At 44.8% G+C, this 21,459-nt stretch overlaps 1 protein-coding gene and 1 long non-coding RNA gene across 14 annotated transcripts in view; both read left to right on the top strand.

The window, feature by feature from the left end:
- LOC5668278 (calphotin) overlaps positions 1-21,459 on the top strand; it is a 67,831-nt gene that overhangs the window by 39,902 nt on the left and 6,470 nt on the right. For 6 of the 13 annotated variants that reach the window (XM_061662266.1, XM_061662267.1, XM_061662263.1 and 3 more), the window contains 2 exons: positions 5,653-5,840; positions 12,897-13,253. In XM_061662266.1, the coding sequence (XP_061518250.1) occupies positions 5,682-5,840; positions 12,897-13,253 (516 nt within the window). In that variant the 5' untranslated portion in view covers positions 5,653-5,681. Of the gene's footprint in view, positions 1-5,652; positions 5,841-12,896; positions 13,254-20,794; positions 21,249-21,459 lie in introns of those variants that run through there. The other 7 variants (XM_061662273.1, XM_061662274.1, XM_061662269.1 and 4 more) reach the window with 2 other exon arrangements.
- On the top strand, positions 13,261-15,813 carry LOC133394021 (uncharacterized). The gene is made up of 2 exons (XR_009766570.1): positions 13,261-14,896; positions 15,059-15,813. It is a non-coding gene; the product is annotated as an uncharacterized LOC133394021 (long non-coding RNA).

Raw genomic sequence — 21,459 nt, 5'->3', positions numbered from 1 at the left:
AAGAGTGGAAGGGTGGTAGTGTTTCAAAAAGTTCCCTGTCAACGGATGGAAACCCTTAAAGTGCTATAAAAACCATGCCTTTTAGTGCTTTAGGAGAGAGAGACAGAGAGAGGGCTAGCCTTTGGGGTTGAGGATGCAAAGTGAATGGTGTGTAAAATGTTTAAGGTTTTATAGCATCGTTGTGGGCTCATCGTTGGTTGGTGGTTGGTGACAAGGTGGTGGCTTTTTTTACTGCCTTTGTAACGCGATACGCAGTGCGCAGTTTACGTAAAGTCGTTTATTTCCCGATCGCCATTCGATCAATGTAGTAGTAGGGGCGCACTTCAAACGAAATATTAAAACATGTTTTAAATGGTAATTAAAAGGGAGTTTAATGTTTGCTGTAAAATGTATCTGCTGTGGATGGATGGGCAAATTAAGAAACGTTTATTTCCCCTTTGCAACAATTAACAGGAACTGATTAACGCGAGTTCGCGGGATTGAAGACACAGAACTAAACTCGAACCGGCTTAGTCACGTTCCGCGGTTTCGATCTTCTCGGCATATGCTTTGCGATTTTACAAAACCCCTCCCCCCCCCCCCCCCATCAGACCTGTGGGGTTTGTGTCACCAGCGATGCATTTTCTACGCCACAACTTCTTCTTCTCCTGCGCGGATGCGCTTTGGACGACTTTGGCACAAAGAGGCAGCAGCAGGATAGCTCGTTGTACTCTCGTGCTCTGCCCTTCGTACGCTGTTCTGTGCCTTAGCAGATACACACGGGGTACACATGACGGCGACGGTAACAACCTGGCGCGGTTGCTGTAGTTCAACCACATCTTGCTCTCTCTTTCTCTCTTAGTGCCGTCGACCGCCACAAGGTCATTAACGATGGATGCGCGATCGCGAACTTGCATGGAAATATGTACTGCAAGGGAGGGTATATGGTACAACACAGTGGTGGTGTGTGTCGTCGCCATGCTTCTCCCGATGTCGGTTGGTGTCCCGGTGTGCCGGGCCGGGTGTGTACACAACAGAGGACAGAAACAGCAGCAGCTGCTGCTGCTGCTGGTTGAGCTCTCTGTTCGCTGCTTCAGTTGCTGGCGTTGATATTGTCGCCGTCGCTTCCATTGCGTAAACGGGTGGGTCGCGCTCGGGTTCGTTGTCTGTTCGGTCCTCCACCTTCTCTCTGGCTCGCCATTAAAAGTGCGTCTTCTTGCGGGCTGTGTTTTTTTTTTTATTTGTGTGAAGGGGAAGGTTCGTCTCCACAACATATGGTGCACAGTAGTCCACCCCTGGAGCAGGGTTTGGTAGATTACACACACTAACTCCAGGGCCGGGAGGGGTTTTGTGGGGTTTATAGAGCAAGAATTAAGTCAAAAATGCAATACGGAGAACTGCTGGTGGTGGTATGTTGTTAGTGTTGAACAGGGATAAGATTAGAAAGGGAGTAGGGGACGCTTACTCAAAATCCCAAAGCAAGCCTTTCGTTAATCGATGTCATCTGGGACGCAGTATTGCATAAATTTATTGAGTTTGACCATTCTAATGAAGCTCAAGAGTTGCTTTTTCAATATTATAAAACTCTTCTCTATAAAGTAAAATATTTTAATTTACGGCAAACTTATTGCCTATAAGCCCGATCGAAACCTCGCGTAATGTAATGATGGAAACATTTTCCCACGTTCTTGTACCCTTTCCCCGAGCGTATGGTTTGATATTTGACAAATCACGTTCAATCAGAGCCATTTCCAGACGCGTCGTCGCTGTTCGAAACGTGCTGACTCGCTGCTATAATCATCAGCCTTTTCTTCTAGTCGCACACACACACATATACACGCCACAAACCACTTGGAGTCTCAAGTCCCGTTCACCACCCCTTGTTCGACCGAATGGGGTGGACGGAGGAGGGATGGTTTAGAAAATTGTGTGTTGAACCTGGAAATTACTTTGGCACTCGGACAGCAACTTTGTATGATGCAGCATATGCACACACACACAAACACTCACATGCACAGCTTGTTTCTTACGATATTTCTCACCTTCTCGTAAGAAAAGGTGTGCTGCCCGGTTGAGAGATTGAAACCACTTCAATCGGAAAAGAAAGAGAGATTGAGCCTGCAACATCGATGGCGGGGTGCCTCTACCATATTCTTGAATCTGCTCGGTCGTGTTTCGATCGTATAGTGTAGTCTTCGGTATCGTGCCCCAACCTCCTTCCGTAGTTCGCGCTCCTGTCTCATGCCTTTCCTGTTTCTTCCGCAAGTCTGGTGCAGCAGCAGCAGCAGCAGCAGCAGCAGCAGCAGCAGCTTCGAGAGTCCCGGAATAATAAAGCTAACCATCAAAACATAATAACAACAAGATTACCCTCACTCGCCCCAGCCCGGCCAACGTTAATGTACGGTTATGTGCGCGAGTGGTAGAGTGCGGCGGGACCCTCTATTGCTACGCTGATTAAACATAACGGTTAACGACACCGTTTCCTGGCTTCTTGCACGTAGTAGTCCCGCGTCTACTATCGCGGCCGCCGGCTCGCGCAGTTCCGGGCCATGGTCCGATGTGACCGTTCGAACGTGTCATTCGGTCTATCTGTGTGTACTGCTTCTGCTGCTGCTGCACTATCCTCCTGAACCCGTACTATGCCCCAACCTTATCCCGGAAGATGGTCGGAAATGATCATCATCGCGTACACACACGTTCATTGAACATGATGAAGAATTTTCCACCGACCCGGCAGCAGACTATTACGTGATGGTCACAAAAAATGGCCGGTTTTTTTTTTTGTAATTATAAAATAAAATCGTACATGTCTATTTCGCTTTATGGCTTTACACAAACGGCCGCCATGGGCACAGGCGTGTGATTGTGTGCTGTGCCTGAAGCACTCGGTATCTACCTAGCACAAGAGTTGGTTTGCTGTACCAGCAGGTGAATGTGGGGCTATGCAATAGTGATGGGAAAAATGAAGATATTGTCGGAATCGATTTCGGCTAGCTCCAAAGATTTCTGGAATAGATTCCGGAATCGGCTCCTGATTTGATTCCGGAATTGGTTCCGGGTGGCTCCGAAGTTTTCTGGGATCGATTCCAGAATCGGCTCCTGATTTGATTCCGGAATTGGTTCCGGAATTGGTTCCGGAATCGGCTCCGGAATCGTCTTCGGAATCCTCTTCGGTGCCGATTCCGGAACCAATTCCGGAGACGATTCCGGAATCGACTCTGGAATCAGAATCGGCTTCGGAATTGTTTCTGAACACGGAATCGGAATCGGGTAGGTCTAATTCCGAGCTCCCATCACTACGATACAAGCTTGTGGCAACTGTTGCGATATCATCCACACTCCCACATTCCCCCCTTTAACATTGGGGCTTTGAACGTAAAATGCTGAGTGTCGATGTTGTTGTTGCTTGTGCGCACCACCTGTGTGTCACCTGTGGTTGTGTGTTTGGTGCTTGTTTAATTGAAATTGTTAGAACATTCTCACAGATTTTATTGCTACCCTACTCTCTCTCTCTCCGCTCTCCCTCCATTTCATTGCCCGCGGACCAACTGGCAAATTGTTTCGCGCTGAATCACCACTCCACACTCCCTCTCCCCATCATTGCGCTAAGCCCTGCAATTATGGCGCTCAGAGCGGTGGTGTCAGCTAAAAATCAAAATAGCACATTATCCAACGGTGTTTTATGGTGCAATCGTTTCGGGTGATTCATGCACAAATCGCGATGTAAAATTTCTTCCCCGCTGTGATTCCGATGAAATGGTCGTCGGCTCTTCCGGTTGGTGGTGGGCGGGATGGTGTTGAGAATTAATTTACTCGGGCGCTACCCTACCGAGAGCTTGTGACGACCACTCATCTTTGCTTAGTAACCAGGAATTGTCCGTGGTTGTGGGTAAGCTTGGAGTTGCTTAGAAATGATAATAAAACTTGATCAAGTGAAAATCCCTGCTTCGCTTTGTCAGCGGAACAAGAAAAGCATGGGTAAATACTGATAATTTTGAAATTTCAAAAAGTAAACCTTTCAAAAGTCTTGTTTAGTTGTTTTAATCAATTATTATATGATTTTGGTGTACCATTTTTTGTAAAAATGTCTCAAACGACAAATATATTCTGCTTTTATTCCGATTTATATGAATCCACTCTTTATGCAGCATTCACATTCCTGTTCTATCATACGAAAGATAATAATTCATAGCATTGATTAAAGGAAACACTTTTACTACCACCCTCCGACGCTTTTCGCGTGACATTCCATAGATAAGAAGGCAAAGGAAATAATTATTATTTTTATGATGTCACACCTGGAGGACTCGGGTTTGGTAGTGAATTTTTCACATGCCCTTGTCTTTTCGTCCGCCTCGAAGCAGTTCTTCGCACATCATGAGGTTGTGCCTGCTTAGAGCTTGTTGCCATTGCCGGAGAAGACATAAAATGTTATAGCTTTATTTTATTTGTGGTCGCTGGCGAAGGCGGCTTCTCCCTGTTTTGCGCCCAGAACGGTCTACTTGTCAGGCGCGCATCAATGAGGGCGCCCATGGACTGGGAAGCGGGCTATAAATGTAAGGCTCTATTGATATTTATGCATCCATTGCTTCTCCGAGGCCTTTGTGGTAAGTTCCGCGTGAATTAAGACATATAAAAATGTGGTTGTACCATGTGACATTTTATGAAAAGGGATAACAGGGTAGTCCTTTTGGACCTATTGATGTGTACAAATATTATTTTTAGTGGTTTGTTTTATGTAATATCTCTCTTTCGTTGGTGTCTGACACATATAAAATATCAAAATTAGAATTTAAAGATACAGAAGCAAAGTGCAAGAGCAAAGATCTGTTGATCTTTACCCGATATCTAATCAGAGATCTGAATTTAAAAACTCAAACCTAGACGACATAATCATGTTTTTGAAAACTGTATAATCGAGAACGCATCACACTGCTGTTAAAAATGAAAGTCACTCTCGTTTCTAGCGAATAGATCATCAGCATCGCTCCGAACCTAGCTGAAACCAAAAATGTCTATGCCCCCGATCTAATTAAAACCAGCTTTCGGATTAACGAAAGCATCAGGCGACGACACCCGGTGAGGTAAGGCAGGTTGACTGACGTCAACAGCCCATTAAGCGTTAGAATGGCTTTAGTTAAAGCAGTGCCAGAAGCAAAGCACATTGCTGGTAGCGCTCCACTTGACCGTTAAGATGATCATTAATCTTGATGTTTAAGCACAATAGCATGGCACGACGAGAGCTTGATTTATTGCGAATCTCGTTGAGTCGTTGGGCTTCTTTTTTTGAGTTGGTCAAAATATCGCTTGCTCATTTTGCTGCTACGCATACAACATATTAATTTGTTGATTAATTGTTATTTTGGTTTTCAACATGATATGGCGAGTTAAGGAAAGATCAATTCTTTGCCACAGTAAATGACTTTGGATTTGGAAGTAATACTAAAAACTATTATCCAAACTTTGATGACTCGTCGTGTTAAAAATCAGAAAAGTAATGTTTAAAAACGAACCGTTGTAATTCAAACTGTGTACCGAAGTTGTACACAGTGCAACACCGTTGTTGCGGTCTCGATTTAGGCCACTATCAGTAAATAACTAGAATAAGAAATTGCAACACATTGCAACCCGGATTAACCATGTCCCACGTTTATTATTATTTGCTCTTTACAGACAAACCGCTCCATCAAACAAAACAAAAAATGGGATTGGCCCAAAGTAAGCGTTCCGTGAACATAACCACAGACCCGGCCAAGGAGGGAGTGGTCGCCGAGGGCACTGGAAAGCTGGAAAAGATTGGCGAGGTCGATCAGCTAAAAGCACAGGCCAACGGTGACGCTCAACACAACGATGGCGATAATGTGAGTATTCAATTGTGGTTTATGCTTTGCGCCAAATACATTTGGCATATTTTTTCCAATATTTATTAGTTTGAAAACTGCAGCAAAAATCATCTTCTAGACTCGTAATGAACGACAAACAAGTCAGGCTTTAAATGCGATGGAAATGCTTCCAATTCTCTACTACAAGAGGCATCACACTCCTTATTCGACGATCGTTTATAAATGCTGCGTTTTTGCGTTCATTTACTTTGGACCACCTCGTAGACAAGTAACTGACCTGCCTCACGTAATCCGAGACCTTGGCATTCGTTCGACACGGGGTGTGTGTGTGTGTGCGCGTAATATTATGAACTTGTCGTCGATCAAAGCAGCGGAACGGTCTCGGTTTGTTATGATTTCACAGGGAGGCAAGGAGGACAGTGGGGTGAAGGAGTGCGGGATAGAGACCATTTTTAGTGTCATAATCCGCTGAAATATTTCTCCGCTCCCTTGGGTCCTAAGCGCGTAGGAGGAATATAGCGACCGGATTTGTGTGTGAACGCACGACGGTGTAAGATCGTTGTGTGGCATGGGATGTGTGTTGTTCGCATTATATGCACAATTTATTAGTGGTGCAGTGAAGGTTGATATAGAGGTGATAATTTTCACGATATTAGCCGCCTGCCCTCCCCCTCGTAATCGTAAAGATTGTTTTCTTTGCTAGGCGTGTGCAGCACGTTTCATCCTAGTTCCCTTGTTTGTTGGACGCTGTTGGATGTGTAGTTTTTGCTTTTAAACGTTTTAGCATTTTGTGTTTGTTACACTGAGACACTCACTCACTGAACGGGAACGTCGTTAGTCGCCGTTAGTCGTACAATACCTCTTTAATATGAAAGCAAAAATAGTTTCCATAATTTTTATGTACAAATAATTCTCGTCCATGCTGTTACACTTGCATCAGTCTGCACCTTCCTGCATGCGGCAGACAGGTTTATACTGCTGCTGCTGCTGCTGTTGCTTCCGCTTGAACATGATGCGTCGCACGCGTTAAATAAATCTCCCGCTTCTCACGGGAAGAAAGAATGTCAGACTCGGTCTCGGAGGGTAGCGGGAATACCGGTGGAATCGGAAAACAAGATCGTAAATTAAGGAATTTATTTAAAGATTTTCGAACGAACAAGTTCTTCCTCCTGCTGCTCACACTGCTGCGGGATCTCTGCTGGTACGCATTTTAGTTTTCCATTCTGCCCAGTTAGAAGGTTGTCTGGAGGAGATGATGATACGTACGGTTGTTTCGTTGATGTTATGATTTTCTTTATGGAAAAAGGCACATGATGATGCTCTCTGTGGTCCCCGAAAACTTTACGTTTTTGAAGTTTCTCCAGTTTTTGAATTCCACAGCCGTCTGTTTTGATTTGAAACGTTTCTTTTGGACAGCTCGCTCCATCTCGCAATTGAGCCTAGCATCTTCCCGCAAACCGTGCCGCAATGCACACACGGGCAACCAACTCTCCTTCCCAAAGGATAAACAAATACGCGTTGTGTTGTGGGTTCTAATTCTCTCCTCTCGATCCGTTCTGGTGTTGTTGTACATTCCGTTTTCATATAAAAAAAAACACCGGTGAACGCGCCCCGTCAACCAACCGGCAGCAGCTAGCCAGCCTCCCTATTGCGTGACTTATAGACGTTAAATAATCTTTTAGAACCCGCGTGAAAGATGAGCGCGCGTGAAACCGAACGAACGCGCGCTAGAAGGCGGAAGGGATAGAAGAAATTATAATGCTGGCGTGAAAAAGGTTACCACAGCCCATGTTGCGCTGCTGCCCGTTCCGTCCCGTTGCTGGTGGCTAATTAGAGAAAGCTCAATCGTTAGTCATGGAATTGCTTTTTGACAGAGCGTTTTACTTTCCTTTCGGTGTGCTGGCTGGGGTTGTTGCCGTTGCCGTTGCTGTGTACGCTATACGCGCTACCGCCTTTTTACGGATCACCAGCCAGGTTCAAGTTCAATCTGAAACGTGATACCGATCGTGTTCTTTACATTATAAATGATACAGGCGTTAATAAAAGCGGGGAGGGGGGGGGGGGGAGGATGGGGAAGGGAAGGAGAATGAGAGGAATTCGGGACCGTAGAATAGAACTGGCAATGGACGCAACTGTTATTAGAAGGTACATATTTCAAGCTGATCGTGATTTGTGTGCATCGATGTTTGGAGGCTGATCTTTGAGATAAATCTGATATTTAATATTTAATGTGTAGAGAAGATTTCGTTTTTCTTTCGTGTTGTTTCAAATTATCTGTTCCAAGACAAGGCATTGACTTTTAACATTAACAGAGGAAATTCACATTTAATTCCAATCCCTTTTTATTTCAGAAAGAACGGCTTCGGCTGTATTGGTTAATTTCAATCCTTATCTATTATGAAAAAAAATCTATTTAGTTGCTACTACTAAATGTTGCTCTGTGTTGCTTAAATGTCCCGATACTGCTGTTAATGTAATTACAACACAACAAAAGCTCTTCCTTAATGGATGTTTACCACCGCAAAACAAAGAATCAGCTCAATTGATCATTTACCAAACGTTTATCGCTCAAATTGCGAAAAAGGCCTTCAACGGCGGTATAATGTTGCATGTGAAGCTGCAATTGTGTGTCATTGTGAGGTTTAAAACATTTTACCCATCACACAATCACACATACACACACCATCTCCGACGAGATCAATTAACTCTTCACGCCACGGTTGGGGGGACTGTGCTGTTTCCGTGCAGGAATGACAGAAGAAGGTAATTTCTAAATATAATTTGCTGCACTCTGTGTGTGTCTGGTGTGCGTTTGTTGCACCAGGAAGTTAGTGCGTGCGCAATGCTAAGACACTTTTTGTTCAATGACTGCGCGACTTGTCGATTGCGTTTGAATTGCTGCAGTGGAGGGGAGGAGCTCAAGAGTGAACGATTTGGAAAGGGGAGAAAACAAATGGTAAAATGTCGCATTTTCACACACGAACTCGTCGCGACGAATTCCAATGCAGTGAAAAAAAAAAGACAGAAAAAGGTACAATGGTTCTAAATAAACAATCTAAATTTATTCCTTCCTCCAAGGGAAAGTGGTTTCGCATTGACAACAATCGACCGATGCTGCGATTACCGATTGAGCTCGTCGGAGAGCAAAAATCCCTTGCAAATGGGACGCTCTTTCCACACAGACACACAAGCCTCCCTAGAATGCAATGTCATTAAGTCTCTCTTTGCCCCTGTACTCGTAATTATAGATGACGAGCGGACAGTACGGGGACGCGTCTACTGTAAGATCCCGCTTGTCTTAGGGTGGTACGATCAGCGATCAGATTAGTTGTAAAGGCGTTGAGCCGGAGCATATCGAGCTTACGCTTCGGTGCACTTTTGCGAATTGAAGCGTGCATAATAGTTATCGTCAGTTGACGACGATGATGATGCCGCTGCCGCTGCTGCGTGATGGGCATGCGATGATGCCAATAATGTGCAGCAGTGGCGAGGAAGAAAGTGTTCCTCCTTTATGTACACACACACTCATAACATGCGCATGTCGTGTTGGATAGTCGTGAGAAAAAAGGGAAACCTGAGCGCGATTCCATCGGCGATCGGAACCAGCAGAGAATGGGTTAGCAAGCAGCCCCACGTGTGCACATTTCACTCTTGTTCACACTTTTTACCCAAGGGCTACTACTTCTGCCTACTACACGCGTACATGTTTGATTGATAGCTTTCTAAATCACTTACCTTTCCTCTACGCAACGGGACGCACGCGTGTTTGTGTACCAGTGTCCGCCCGGTGCGGGCTCCCCGCATCATGCCGTGGGAGGGTTTAAAACATTCTAACGGTAATGATTGCTTTCGAGATTTAATGCTCCGGTGGGCGCACGCCGGGGCCGCTTATCTGGTGTGTTTGAAACTACGTTGTGTCGAATGAAATTTGCTCTGGGTTACGCACGAGAGAAGGTTACGTACGCGCACACGCGTGCAAGTCAAAAGTAGCAGCCGGTCGCAGCGGGAAAATGATCGCTCTGGACATAGCGGGCGGGTGCGGTGGTGGCAAGTGAAATGCTTTTAAAGAAAGAAAGAAAAGCTCCATCTGTACTTTCTCGAATGGGGAACTTTAATGATACATCTAGCGCTTGGTGCTTATGCTGTGTTACCGTCATGGTAGCAGCGAAGAAGCTTTTCAAATCATGTCACGCTTTTGGCCGGGGGAAATGGCTCTGTGTAATGTGATACCTACTGCCGTCAGTGGCTCACATTTAATTGCCCATTAATGTGTGTTGAGTGAGGAGGGAGTGAAATGCTGACTTGATTTGGTTACGTTGACAAGGTTTTGAAAATAATTGAATTAATTCTGGGCATTTCCATGATCTTTGAGCTACAATGTGCTAAAACATATTGATTTTGTGTGGGTGCGTGTGTACCGCTGTCTTGTGAACTGGAACACGCATGCACGCATGCCAGATTCTGCCGAAGTGCTTGTGCCTCTCTTGTGGTCGGGGTTAACATTTGTTACACCTTGTAACGGCAATTCAAATCCCCAATTAATTGACTGTTTATGATTTCTTTCCCCGATACAGCGAAGCCATTTAGCGAAGCGCGAACCTGGTGTGCGCGGGTGTGTAGATGGGCGCGCAACAGTAGTTAACCGTAAACAAGGTTATCTGGTTGCGGTGGGTGGTGTTGTTGGCCCAGCAGCACCACCGCCAGCACGCTTCGCGCCGTACACTCTTCCAATCGAGACTAATGGGAAGTGACGTGGATGAGCAATCAATACCCTGGAAGCCTCAATTTGTGTTGTGGTGTGCTGTTGGTGGTGTGTCTGTGTGTGCGGTCAGATTTTGGGGTCTTGGGCGCTTTAAACCTCATCAGCTGGCGGCGGGCGCAACGGGCCACGCGAGCACCACATGAACCGAAAGGCGAGCTTTTGAACCACGGTTTACGGACAAACGATGATGATCGATCAAAGTGTGCAGAGTGGGAGAAGAGAAACCCAGCCAGCCAGCCAGCAGTCGCCTCAGTCCGCTATGTAATAGGCAACCGCCCCTCCGGGCGAGGTTCGGCTGTGTTTTGTTCTCATTTAAAATAATCACGATCATAACTGTACCGTCAATCGCAATGGCGCTTAAGGCCTCATCGGCTGTCGGGCGGCCTCTGTCTCTGTCGCCCACCCCCAACCCCATTTGTTTCGCCTTCGCGCTTTAATTGCCTTGGCCGCAACGCTCTGTGCTATGGTCTCTCGACCCCGCGGGACCCGGAAAGTGCGCCGCAGCCACGCAGAAAGCTCAAGAGCAGCGTGAGTGCAGTGCAGATCGCCCCCCAACGTGTGGCCGCATTTCCTCAACCGGTGGTGATAGAGCAGCTCCTTCTGGTTTGTGCATGTGATCATAATTCTTTTTGGCCGAGAAAGAAGTAAGCGCAAGCACGCTCTCTCTCTCGCGGGTCCGCTCGGTTTGTGTTGATTTGAGCCAAAGGTTTGTGGTGGAGCACGCAGGCACGACGGGATCGATCGGCTATTGCGTTTTGCCTCTGCCTGGACTGTGGAGATGGACCTTTGCAAGATAATGAAATGGCTGTGTGCGTTTCCTTGAGCTGTCTGGGCCGTTCTGGCCCCGTCCGTCTGGTGGTATAACGCGCGTGATAGCGCCTACAAACGGTTGTTTTGAAATTTGCCGACCTGCAACGATGATGATTGGGTTAATTAGTATTTTGCGTCGTTTTTCCCGAAGTGTGCCCTGCCCACGCCCATTGCGAGTGATTCATCCGGTACGGGGCCACTATCACCGACGGCGGGATTGACCGTTCTCGTTTAAGGATTAATCCCTGTTTTGTAAATAATTGCAATTTACTAAGTGATGTGATCAGCACACCGTATTCAGTAACACGCGATAAGAGTGTGGTGTACTTGCACAAAGCCAAGATTTGTTTCTTGGTAATTGCTATAAATGAACTTTGAAGCAAAATCAAAGCTACTCTGCTCTGCTATAATCTACGTCGGATCTGGATCGTAATGGGGTGTGGATGATGCTGTGTGTGTACCTTAGACGGCAAATGATTGTTATTTTAGAGGCAGTGTGGCGCCAAAGCTACGTCGATTTGTTTTGGTGCAACGAATAGACTTTGCAGTGTGGCTATTTTAATCTCCGATAGGATGAGTCTCCTATGGCCCATGGGTTGCGATTGGGGTTATCAGCATGAACTCGTCTCGTTTTGTTTCGCTTCACTTTCGTAAGGAAGTGCACGAGGCAGCGATGTGCTGTGCGGGACCAATGCGATAGTAAAAGGGAATTGACTCCGTTCTGTGTTTACTGTATAGACTAGCCACTGATGTTCTTTCCAATCTATAATTTATTGAACTTTTTTGAAAAACGAGGCATCATCGACGTGCGTGCTGTGCGATAGTGAAAGAGAACCATTCCCGCACAGTTTTCATGCGCTAGCTGGATGGTAGCGTTACGCCTGGTAACGCTTTGTCGGAATTTCAAACACACTGCTTCGCAGATTGTATACTTTTAGGCGGATACACAGCGTTTTTCCACTGCGGTAACGATGCATTGGAGAACGTCACACGGATGCATGAGGCTAAGTGAGAGGGAAATAATTATGAACTTACCGGCAACCTTTGAGAACATTAAAATGGTGACCAAAGCGTAATAATAATGTAAAATATGTTTAACAAAATTAAAGTGTTTCGTTTCGGCATGAAATAATAAATATATTAATCATTTTAATGTGGTCCCCATCAATATTATCAAACCTGTGACAGTTTTTCGTATGTTTAAGAACCCACAAATAACAGAAAAAAACCAAACTTATTGCATATAAGTAAACCATATTCATTCCTTACTAATAAATTGTTTTTCAATTTTTTTCTTCTCTCTCCATGTCGCCATTTCGTTATACAAATACACACACATACTAATTCATAATCATCGTGACCCTCCATTTGGGAATGTTTTTGTACTTTGTCTGTCCGATGTGTGATATGTTTTGCGTGTGTGTACGTGTGTGCGATTGTGCGTTGTTTATGCCGGGATTGGCCGGTAACGATAACACGTGCACGGGATACACCGCCTACAGGAAACGAAAGTGGAAACCGATGCGGCCGAAAATGAAAAGGACTCCACGACAGAAAAGACCACCAAAGAGGGTGGCGACGGTGGTGGCGGCGACACCAGTGTGGCCGCCGCATCCCCAACCTCGGAAGGTGCTGAATCGGACGCGAACAACAAAACGCTCGAAAATGGCAGCAACGACGAGTCGCTAAACGATAGCAAAGCGGCGGCGGCAGATGAGGCCACCAAGAAGGCAAAGAAACCGAAAAAGAAGTGGTCCTTCCGCAGCCTGTCGTTCAGCAAAAAGGACAAACAGAAACCGGCCAAAAAGGAGAAGGACGAGGAACGGGTGAACGGTGAATGCGAGAAAGTTCCCGAAGAGGTAAGTGGGCGATCTTTTGTCTAAACTAATTGGATAGTGATCTAGTTTTATTTTTTGTTTCGATTTACACCATTTGATATGTCGTCTTTGGGCTGAACAATGTGGAACTATTTTTAAATTAATTTTTGGTATGTTTTATGTGTTTTCAAAGGCTTTACCGTGTTAAATCCTTTGGGATGATATACTTAGCATGCAACGATAACTTTCCCGTCTTTAAAAAATAACATTATCTGCAACTCTATACAGCAAACGTGTACCATATTAATACTGCCACCAGTTGTGAACAGTTATTATAGTGAGCTCATTTTTAATTTCACGCATCGTCTGCGTTCACCCGCTGTCATCAACATCGCACGTTGATGTGGATAATCGCGCGGCAAATACCACCGACGCGCATTTAGTGACTCTGGTTAATTCAAATTGGCTTGGTTCCAAAATTTCAAACCAAACGTAACAGAGTTGTTGTGTAGTTTGTTTTGTTTACCACATTCTAGTTTTACTAATAATGGAAAAGTAAATGCTTGTAAGAGATAGAACAAAAAATAACTGTAACAAATGGTTATTGCTTTCCGGTTGATTCTATATTAATTCCGCAAATAAGACCTCTTTGCGTTTGTACGAGCAAGTGCTGTCGAATAAATCATATTTACATTAGATTCAACAGTACACATTCCTACTGGGTTAGCAAACAACAACAACGACACTGAGGCCAGTGTTACACCCAGTACACTCGGCTTTCGGTCTTTGCGGACGATGCGGCCAACGCAAAACTGCCGGGGCCACTGGTGAAGAAGTTCAGTGTCAAGAATGTTTTTCTTCCTTCTCCCGTTCGAGCAGAGAGGAGGGTGGTAAATATTATGTCGGCAAATGTGTGTGGCGCTGTAGTTTTTTTCAGACGACATCATCGTCATCATCATCACCATCATGATTTCCTACATTTTTTTCAAAGTGAACGCCTATACGGCGCTGCATACCGTTTTCACTTTTCTTCCTAACAGCAACCATTCCCTTGTGGTTTGTATGTGTGTGGTGGTAGCTTGTGTTTTTCTGCATTTCAAGGATTTTACCGAACGCAATGTTTGTTATGTTGTTGAGGGTTTTTTTTAATCCAACCGATTTATTCCGCAAAAAAAAAACGGCAGAGGATGTGTTTGGACGATTAGCAGCAGTGATCTATAGGCGTTTGAAAGGAAGGAAAGGCAAACAATATTTTACGAAATAGGAAAACGCTTGAGTTGTGGAGATGAAATTGGTATATGAATGATGGCTGAATGAACGGTCAGAAGCGTCGTTTCTAAATGCAATCCTGAAATGTTGGTCGAGAACTCGAATTGAAATAGAATTGCTGCGTACACATTAGCGTCTGCTACTTGTTAGTCAATCCCTGAAGCTGGACAAGGTCGCATCTAATCTAAGCAGCAACACAGCGAAGGGAATGCTAAAGAGCGAGTAGTAGTGTTTTAAAACCCTGATACAATCGCCCCTTGAGAGCGCGTTGAATCAGAAAATATACGCTGATCAAAAAATCTGATCTTCTTTTGCACTAATCGGTCCGCACGCGCTCGATGATTAGCATCATCGTCCTCTAATGTGGGCCGCCATCTGCGCTACCGCCGCGGCGTTCCAAAAAGTTCAATTTGTCCGTAAGTAGTTGCGCGAAGGAGGGGAATAGGGATGTGCTGCTGTTGAGTTTCTATTTTCGAAAATCGCGCATTGCACAAAACCACACTAAAGCAATATTCTTGCTCCTTCTCTCCCTCTCTCTCTCTCTCTCTCTCTCTCTATCTGGCATTGATGCACGATAGCGAAGCACTAAAACGGATGGATGGAAATTTCGGAAAAAACACATTTCGTTGTGCCAACCGGAAAATGATAGCGACCAATAAGTAAACGACGTTCGGTTTTTGGTCGCGTGCCCATCGTACGGACATTAAAATTTTGGACCATGAAATCCAGTCGGAAACAGCGTTCGAGTGGTGTTCGCTTTTATTTAGTTTTATTATAAATTCAAACAGATTAATGTGTTGAATTGGTTTTTGATGATTTAAAAAAACATTATGAGCATTTGAAGGAACCTCACGATAATTTACAATAATTAGCTTGTTAACAATTGATTGAGTAATATTAAATAACATAATATTCGACTGTGAGCAGCGAGTTTGAAATAACTAGCACGTAGTTTGCGTCAACTTATGGTCAAGATCAGTAAATTGCGCAAAATCAGCTGGTGTGTGTGTGTGTTGCAGAAACTAACACGCTGCGCAGATTCCTTTTCTTTCGTCGACGCCCTGTCATAAGCACATGAGCGCGTGTGTTCGTTAATCACATTCTTTTTGTCATGTGTAGTGTGCTTAGTGTTGACAGATGAATACTAACAGCTAAACGATGTAAGAATCTCAGTTTAAAGTAATTTTCAAAAATAACCTGCTTTTTAACCAGTTTTGTTCCGATAATAGTTTACCAAGTAATCAATTTAATCTTGCTTTGAGGATAGATTTTACTCTAGAATGGTCTATTACATCTGTAAGCAATAAATCGTTTTAATGTATAAAATTTAAAATATATTAGAGGAGGAAATTCGATTGTTCTAATTAGGCATCGAATAAGGTACAAAAAAAAGACGGGTTTTTCCAATTGTCAACTAAAAAAGTTGTCAACTATTATTACATTTATTCGTTTTAATCGATTGACGTTGTTTTTAATTGCATATCATACCGTTGACTCCCGCACCAGCCTTTTTATATGTGCTGTTCAAGTGATTTTGCGTAAAGCCCCTGATGTGCAAACACAAAAAACAGCTAGGGGAATACTATACGCCCTCTTTTTAAATCCTTTTTAAAGTTAAATCCTACGCTGTTTGGGGTGCATGGATTGCAAAATCAGCATTCGCACAACTTTTTCCCTCCGTTTTAGTAGGGTTTAAATAAAAAAGAAGGAAGAGAGAGAGAGAGAGAGTTCCTTCCTTTTGGCGAAGTATTTGTGCGAAACAAATCTTGATCCATCCAAGTTTTAATGGCAGAGGGGTGGCTTTAGAATGGTTGTGGGGGTGCTGTTGATGAATTTGTATGGGCGTTCCGTGATCGACTTTTCCGTCATCGGACACGCGCGTTTGGAAAACGCAAAGAAAAGGTGTAGGGCTAGATAGGAATCGCAAACTGTACAGCTGATTGGCAGGAAGTGTATAACAGGGGGATGGAAAGGCAGAAACAAAATGTTCGATGACTCACAGCCCCAGACAGACGACGACGACGACGACTGTAGGCAAGCGGCTACGATGCACCTTAAATGGGTATTATTCTAGTTAAGATCTTGGTGTTTGGCAAGTATGGAGTGCTGTGTGTACTGCGGGAATAAACTAAACATAAAGGGGACGCACATTATACGTTGGCATATATTTACCTTCCTGTAAACAATCGATCAAATAGCGCACACATATATTGTTTTAGCATTCTGAGCTCGTTTTGACGATATGCCCAGGATAATGAACGCACGCGATGAAAGTAGGAAGTGCACTGCATTATCCGGATGTTTAAAAAAAAATGCAACTGCACAGGGGCAAAAGATTGAATTTCTAATATTAAGGTGAATATTTGTAATGCGCATTTATTTTGCCATGTTTTTGGAGCAAGCCCACCATGAAATGACGTACGTTTGCTTTACTCTCTCTCTCCCTCTCTATCTATCTCTCCTATTTTGCCATCTGTTGTTTGTAGTGATGCGGGGGGGGAGGCATGGATTTGAATGCATTTGGCAAGACTACTGGTGGGGGTGGGCGCTAGATGGGAGATCTGGTGCTCGCGCGCGATTGTAATATATTTTTCTTTTGCTGACGCATATTTATCCGTCGCGCCTAATTTAAGCAACACTGCTGCTGCTGCTGCTGGTGTGTGGATTGAATTGAATGGCGCTTTTTTTGGTGTGTTCTGTGTTGGGACCTTTTTTTTTCGTTGCATCATCGGCCGGAGCAAAATAAACAAAAATCGGCACTGTGTGTTCCGGTTTGTTTATTTAGAGAAGAAACAAAAAGAAGCAAAAATATTGCAAATTTGACAGCGTCATACACTAGCTTGTATGCTGTGTGTCCTTGCTCCGAGTAATTAGCATTAGAGCGGAAGTGGAAATGAGGAAACTGTAACATTTGTTTTATCTTTTCCATTTCAAACGCCATAGAAAACACAAACGATTAATAGATACACAGATGAGATAATAGAGATGGTGGTACGAATGTTAGGCTTTTGAAAAACTATTCATAGTAATCGTTTGCAAACTACACAAATTCATTCTTCAGACAGCAGTGCCAGTGCCGCCACTCTGCAATGACAGGACGGACGCCATAAAAGGCACCTGTTTTACCGTTATGGACTGTGTTTTTTCTTCTTCTCTAGTTTTATTAAACATTTCCTCCTGTGGAGCGCTTGTCTGTGTGTCTTTCAGCCCAAAATTAGTATCGTTTCTGATCCAACCGGTAAGCACACAAAAAGTCGTGTAAATCCCACTATGATTACCATTTAGGCCGTCGGATTACTTCTTTTGGAGCACTACTGTTGCCTGTCGTAGGAGTAAAACTGTCCGGAAGAGTCTGCAAGGTGCTGGTTTTTGGTTGTAGTACTACCTGTTATAGCGATTTATGGTGCGCTTTGCTATGAACCACCAATGCCGAGCACCGACAAGGAAGGTTTACTGTGCTAATAATGAATGCAAATGAAGAATACATTGGGCCAAGGAACATCCAAAGATTGAAGAAGATGAATTTTTCTGTGTTGATCAGTTTGTGATGTGATGTAGTAAGCCCACTAAATTTGATGTTTTGTATTAACCCGTCCAGCATGAAAGCGATGCAAGTAAATTAGATTAACACGGGATAGATGGGCAGCCATCCACGCAATGGTCACGCAATTTTCTCCCTATCCAATCAGGTAGAGCAAATTCCTTTCGTATCAGCTTGCCAACCTCGACGACGACTTCGTCTCTGTCACGTTGCAGCTTGCGGAATCTGCATCTCCATCTGCAGCACCGTTCTTCTTCTTCTTCTTCTTCATTGGCTGCAGTGTGTGTCCCCTTGCAGTGTCAACGTACCGGCCGGAATGTGTGGGAGAAGGAAAAGGCACACAACAACGCAATAGCTACGCCTGATTGATTTTAGCCAGGGCTCTCTCGCTGCTGCTGCGCTCAAGCACACTCCTCCGTTGTTTTATGGCCTGCTCTGCTGCACCATTTCGGAAGCCATAAACCATTCTCCTGCAATATCACGCCATTTTCCGGCGAACCAAGATTGCATCGGCGTATGTGTGCGCGACGCAGTGGTAATGGGTATCTTTTTACTGTTTGCCTCCTTCTTGGTGCCTCTATATACTTTGGTGCCCCGCTCGGCAGTCGAAATTGCATCGCATGGGAGAGTGTGGCCCGTCGTCTGAAGGTTACTGTGTGCAGCAGTTTATAGTTTCTATTTTGCAGAGGTAATACAAGAAAAGGTTGACATTTATGCTGCCTAAAAAAAATAAAGAAAGATCCGAGCTGATCTAGCACAGCCTGCAAGCACACATTCCCGTTTGGTGAAGAAAGTCAGCATCCTCCCACGTTTGTGGTTTACGTATTTAACCGGACGTCCCACCACACATATCTCAGCAGTTAAGCGGAAGTGAATGATGCTTAATTGAAAACTGAAGAGCATGTAAATATGGTTCCGTGCCTTCGTCCGTTCGTTCGTTAAGAAGCATCGCTCGCAAAACGGGGTGCTGATTTATTGTTGATTTTTGCATCCACTTTATTTCCTTCGGAGCTTTCGCATCCATTCGGTACCCGTATGGTCTCCATCTTCTCGGCGAGTGACGGTGGGCGATATGCACATTCGTTCCCATCCGCAAAACGAAGCAATGATGGTGTACGCGGTTCCCCCTTGAACCGAGGCCACAAGACGGACGGAATGTGCTCTGGATAAAGTTTTTCTTCCACTACACGGAAGTACTGGCTCTCGCCATATAGCCCTTTTCTTGATGAGTCTCATAGTATTGCTATTATTTCGCCATTTATTATGTGCTTTTCGTGTGTGGGACGTATGCGCTTGAGAGAAAAAATAGTCATCCGCCGCCTGCAAATGTCCGCAAAATGGATGGATTTAACTTTTGTACTACGATTTATAATTCGTAAACTAAATCGTAGTATAATGCTGTTACTCGCCTTTGCACTGCACTTTGTCTGCTGCAGTTGCAGTTTTACTGCAACTGCTACATGACGTTGTGTATTCAAAAAAGAAGAATGCTCTCACACGTGACTAATGTACGGAAAAGAATGTCTTTCTCTCTCTATCAAGTGTAAACAGAACAGAAGCGCGATGTAGCTTGAGGTGGGGAGACCACATCATGATGGCAGGAAATAAAAGGGCCCTTGTTTTTCCCGATTTTCTTTGCAAAAGTTGCTCTCTTGTGTCGGCTGCAGCGTACGATTGGCATCGAGAAATGCACGCGGGGCAGCGTCCATCATCATCCCACACGCTACGGATCGGTTTGTGCCAACACCGGGGACCGCCGCCAAGTTTTGCTTCCCGTCCTCCTTACACTACACTCCCCCTTTCAAGACTGGTTCTCCATTCTATCTCACTAAAAAAATACACCCTGTGCGCGCAAACTGAATGAACTGAAGCGAAATATCATTCCGCTCTACGGCTTTACGTCTCTACGCCTGTTCCCGCGCTCGGCAGATGCTGCAAAAGATCCGTTCGGACGCGTCCACTTGAATAGGTTCTTCTTGCGTCGGAAAGCCGGAAAAGCGTGGCGAGGTGTAGATCGAATACGAGAGAGAGAGAGATAGAGAGAGAGAGGGAGCGTGAGACAGCGAGCTAGTGAGCACGGCTTTCCTCATTGTGCAGTCATTTTTTTTTCTCTCTTCCATGTGGGGCCCGCGCGGTGGTGTCACTTTTACTATTGCCCACCCCAGAAGCTGTTGCCATCCTTTCAAGATGCATATGTATGTGTGTGTCTGTGTTGGTGGAGGTGTACGATGGCGTTATGTTGTGTGTGGGTTCTCAAAAATGTGTTCTGTCCGGGGGATCGTTTTGCCTGCTCTGCTCCACTGAGGGCAAAAGCGTACCCCTCGGGGGTGAGATGGATGGATTACTCATCCGCAGGAGAGCGCGGATCGGAAATGAAAAGGGGAGGGTGTAGGCCGAGATTCGCCCACCACTATTCCCCCTTTTCCCCATGCTGGTATGCTCGGTTGGGGTATTTCCTAGGTCAACTTTTTGCTCGATCCTCTGCCTAGTGTGTAACGGCCCGAATCCGTATAGACGACAACGACGGCGGCGACATTGTCTGCAGGGAAAGGGGTGCGTTCAAAGGCGGGGAGAAAAGGTAGGAAGGTGGCAAATGAGAAAGGGAGATATCGAGTGTGTTTGTGTGTGTGCGTCGGTGTGTGAGTGGTGGTGTCTCCGAAGACGTTGGCCAACCTCTCGAACGACTCGAAGGAGCAGAGTGGCGGACACACACAAACAAACACACACACCATGCACGGAGGGATATATAAATTAAATTGTATTGCGCTGCGGTGGTTCAGTTTTAGCCAAAGCTTACGCCGGGAACGGTCAACCTATCGTTTGCGGGAAAATACACACATTTTCTTCTCGATCGTGTGAATCGCGCTGTTGGAAAAGTTTGCTTCATCAGTTTTAAGATATTCCATCACACACCGCGCGTGGGGAGAAGCGTTGGAAACTTTTGCTGCTACAGAACAGATTCGGTGTGACGGTGCTGTTATATGCAGTTAGTCGCAAGTGATCTTAGTGACATAACGTGCGTGTTTCCGTGTGCTGTGTGTGCCTAAATTTTCCCGAAAAGTGACATTTTAAGAGATTCTTTATCAATCTAACGTTGGTTCAGTTTTCTTTGTGCTTTTGCAAAGAAAACTGCTGAATAAAAGCTTGCCAAGATTTTGCCAGCAATAGTGATCGCTTTAGTTGTCGGTGGCCTATTGATTGTGTACTTCGCAATGGGTGGTGTTAAGGTGAATAAGTTAATAAGGAATCAATATCCTCTGTGTGCCTGTGTAGGGAGGTTTTGTGCGACGTTTTCGATTAGAACTTGTAAACCCTCCTGTGGGAAATGAATTTTATAAGCAACAGAAACCAACATATCGTTTTAAATTTATGGTACATTGAAAAGTCTTCCTGTTTGCTCCACAATGTTGAGATTTGAATATTATTTATAAATTGAGC

The sequence above is a fragment of the Anopheles gambiae genome, chromosome 3 (assembly GCF_943734735.2).
Source record: "Anopheles gambiae chromosome 3, idAnoGambNW_F1_1, whole genome shotgun sequence".
In the NCBI taxonomy this organism is placed as follows: domain Eukaryota; kingdom Metazoa; phylum Arthropoda; class Insecta; order Diptera; family Culicidae; genus Anopheles; species Anopheles gambiae.
This window is presented reverse-complemented; position numbering and strand designations above follow the sequence as displayed.